Here is a 3,866-nt window from a genome sequence, read left to right on the forward strand (position 1 = left end):
ATTATGATAAAAAAATATTAATTTAATGTATTTAATAATTGATCCAATCATAAAAGTCAATTCGGAGTTATAAATTTATTATTTACGGGTTAGGTTAGGTTGAAAATTTTTAAAATCAAATTTCGGGGGCTTGCCCAAGCGGAAGTGTGTGCCATGAGTCCATGACCATAACCATATCCATAAGTCCATAACCGGAACAAAGTACACGAGTAACACAACCCTTAATTTATTATAACTTGTCTAGTTGACAGTTTATAGAGTAATATAAATACATAATTAGTGTTCGCGCCGCCTTGATTTTCTTTTTGATTCTTAAATCCTAACTGTAAACTCTACAATCTGCTGAATTTGTATTGGTGTTTGTTTTGACATCATCTTGTTGTTTCTCACACGTCAGGTAATTGTTTGATTCTCTTATTTGTTTCTTTGTGTTTGAGTCACCATGTCTTTGCTTTCCGCAGCTTCTTTTTTATCTTTCTAGTTGGGTTTGTAATCAGCAATAATATTATATATAAATAAATCAAACAGTTTCTGATTATATTTGTTGGAGATTGATTGTTATTCATAGTACTAAAGGCCCGCCTTTGTGATTGTGGTGGACATGAATTTCTCACTTGGCTTTACCAATAACATTACTACATATGCTTATGCTACTCCCACCAAAGAGTTTGCTTGCTTCTTTTCTGTCCTTGCCGGCATTCTTATCTGCAAAATTGTAAGTCCCGCTCGATTCATATATCTTCTAATTCCATTCCCCCCCTATTTTTTTTATTATTATTCGATTTCATAACCCTAACAGAATTCCCATTTCCAGGTTTATGAAGCCACAGGCGTAGTTAGCCTTTCCCTGTTTAAGGGATATGCCAAACTCAGCAGTCCACAGAAACTCGAATGGAACAACAGGTGCTCTTGTTCGTGCCTTCTTACTTTCCTTAATCCTTATAGCCTTTTCCCCACTTTTTTTTTTCTTCTTATTATTGTGCTTGCTTTGCTCTCCAGGGGTTTCTCTACTTTCCATGCCTTCTTTGTGGCTTTTGCTTCCATTTATATTTTGTTTCTATCCGATCTTTTCAAACACACTTCTGAGGTTGATCCTATCACATACAGGGCATCTACCTTGTCCGATACAGCACTTGGGGTACGCTATTCAAACTTAATTATGTAATTACTTGTAGTACTTATGCTATTTGACTTGGCTTAGCTGAATGAATAATATTAAGGATTATACTGATGTTTCGATAAGTAAATTTTAAAGTTTCAAGATATATTTGTATTAGCACAAACACTTATAATACAAGACCTTGATAATATAATAAACAATTATCGTGTGTTAGGATGGCATCTCTTTCGCGCAACATTGCCGCATATTCTATTTTCAGTACCCTCTTTTGCTATTTTGTTTTTGACAATGTAGCTTATATTGATACAGTAAAATAAGTCAGATTGAAGATACTCTTTAAATATTTAATCCACATTACCATAAAAACAGAGCAAGAACTATGAGTTTATTACTAGAGTCTATCTATAGATTTCTCCTTTTATGTCAGGTTTTGACGTGATTTCATGTCCGACTAATTAGTCATGATAAAAAGATATCATAAAGTTGTAACACAAATTTTATGGTTTAATATATAGTTCTTAATCAAGGCTGCAGGATGTCAAATTATTCAAAAAATATAAGAGCGGAAATTTCATAAATCTTAATTGTATGGAAATTAAGATCTAGCAGATGACAACTATAATCTCCTCAGGTTGATTTGAGTAAAATTTAATCAGATCAGTATACGGATTATCTTTATTTTCTAACCATATGGTAGTGTCGTGACATTATGTTCTCACATGTTCTTTTTTCTCATGTTGATACAGATATCCCTTGGTTATTTTTTATCAGACTTGGCAATGATTCTTTGGAATTTTCCATCTTTAGGTGGTATGGAGTATGTAAGTATACATAATCATGCTGGATAGAGTAATAATGGACTATATGTGTAGTTTTTTCCCTTCTTTATCTTATTGGGTCTTGTTTTCGAATCCTATGCAGTCTGGAAGTCTAGTAGATCTTTTTACGTTTTGTTCATTCCAGTTGGTATATTTTAACAGGTCTTGCACCATGGACTCTCCATGTTTTCAATTATTCAATCCATTGTAAGTGGTCAAGCGCAATTTTACATACTAATGGTTCTCTTTACTGAGACCACAACTCCCTCCGTGAACCTAAGATGGTAAAGACAACTTATAAAAGAAAAACCTCTCTCAATACTACTATACTCAAGATTCAACTCCTTTTGATTTCTCTTTAATCATGTGCAGGTATCTAGATGTTGCGGGTCAGAAGAAGTCTAAACTTTATACCTGCAATGGCATTGCATTGTTCTTGGGGTGGTTGGTACAGTCTACAACCTTGAAACCTCTCTTTTTATTTTACTCTGAGTTTTACATATCCAGAAAGTACTCTGTGGTCAGCTGCGTGCAGTAATGGACCCTATGTACTATAGATATAAATATAATATAAAAGTACAACTATAGGACACATTTAAAGTAAATCTCTATCCTGTCAAAAATACTGTGCAGCACTAAAAGCCTGAAGTATATTTGAGTTTTGGACCAAAATACATCTAAAAATATCGTTAAGCATAAATGTTAGGGGCGAAAAGTGGCGAATGATAAGTTTGCCAAGTTTTTACTTGCATTACAAAAAATGTAAAACATGACTATATTGTTAGGATATAAATATTAGATCCATGTTAAGGAACCGGTTGCTTTAAAACCTCCGAGGAGTTAGAGGAAGACCGTTACCAGGATCCCATATTAATATTCTAACATATATACCTAAATCTGCAAACAAAAACTATAAAATTTTCTACTACTCGAAGTAGCATGGATTCTAATATTTCTATATGTAGTTGTAAAACCAATCAGTTAGAGCGGCAACCTTTAATTCGTCATTGTGAATCTCTAAAGCACGGGTCTTTTGATGTTATATGGAAGTAATTTGTACTTCTGCCGAGTCCCTTTAAAGTGGATGCTTTAACAAGATATAAATTAATTTTGTTACATGTTAACTAACTCATCTGATGTCTTCAGGGTGCCAGGATCCTTTGGTTTGTCTTCTTTTTCTACCACATGTTTAACCATTTTGATCAGGTGAGCCAGATCAATTAAAAGCGCCTGCCTATGATAAAATGAAATATTAATTTGTCTTTACAGGTTAGGGGCTAAATATCATCATTTTATAAACATTTCAGGTTCAGAAAATTTATCCTTTGGGCTTCTACAGCATGCTTACCGTACCTCCTGCGTTGGCAATAATGAACTTGTTCTGGTTCTGGAAAATCACCAAAGGAATGATAAAGACGCTTACGAAAGCCAGACACAGTGTGTAGGCGTTTACTATTTTTATAAAAGAAGATTGTTTCTCGTAGTTTCACTTAACAATGTACATTCTGCACCTGTAAATTTTGCGATTGGCTTTTTTAGATATCAAAAGGCTGGGGGTTAATTCAATTGAAAATTCTCAAGAGGGTCCAGGCATCCGCATTATATGTAATTGTTTGTGGTTTGAAGAATATATATGAAACTATCTTCATGAAAAATCAATCTTCTCGGTATAGAAAAATTCCTGGATCTTTTCTTATTTATTAAATTTCTAAAGTTAAATAGATAGTGCACACTTGTGAGTTAAAAATAGGGGCAACTCTTTGGAGGACCCTCAAAATGCATAGGTTAATTGTACAATATAAATCCAGAGAATATCCTCTTAATATTTTTGTTAGAACTTGGTATAAATTTTGGGAGTTAGATATTTCACTTGTACATTTATTTATATAGGCGCATATTCTTTACTTCTTTACTATCAAACCACATTA

At 33.4% G+C, this 3,866-nt stretch overlaps 1 protein-coding gene across 1 annotated transcript; it reads left to right on the forward strand.

Annotated features, from left to right (window-relative positions):
• Positions 1 to 201: 201 nt before the first annotated feature.
• On the forward strand, positions 202 to 3,661 carry LOC141698489 (uncharacterized). The gene is made up of 9 exons (XM_074503196.1): positions 202 to 397; positions 569 to 715; positions 815 to 903; positions 1,000 to 1,138; positions 1,867 to 1,941; positions 2,101 to 2,222; positions 2,311 to 2,386; positions 3,085 to 3,144; positions 3,246 to 3,661. Exons 2-9 carry the CDS (start codon positions 602 to 604, stop codon positions 3,381 to 3,383), a joined length of 813 nt encoding a protein of 270 aa, XP_074359297.1. The 5' UTR covers positions 202 to 397; positions 569 to 601; the 3' UTR covers positions 3,384 to 3,661.
• The last annotated feature ends 205 nt before the right edge of the window (positions 3,662 to 3,866 follow it).

This window comes from Apium graveolens, chromosome 11 (assembly GCF_009905375.1).
Source record: "Apium graveolens cultivar Ventura chromosome 11, ASM990537v1, whole genome shotgun sequence".
NCBI classification, from domain to species: Eukaryota; Viridiplantae; Streptophyta; class Magnoliopsida; order Apiales; family Apiaceae; genus Apium; species Apium graveolens.

What these genes read in the sequence shown, in the direction of transcription:
- LOC141698489 (XM_074503196.1), top strand. Translation starts at nt 602, where the DNA reads ATGAATTTCTCACTTGGCTTTACCAATAACATTACTACATATGCTTAT. An exon ending in TGTCCGATACAGCACTTGGG is followed by an intron (nt 1,139 to 1,866) that starts GTACGCTATTCA and finishes ATGTTGATACAG; the next exon opens with ATATCCCTTGGTTATTTTTT. An exon ending in CATTGTTCTTGGGGTGGTTG is followed by an intron (nt 2,387 to 3,084) that starts GTACAGTCTACA and finishes TGATGTCTTCAG; the next exon opens with GGTGCCAGGATCCTTTGGTT.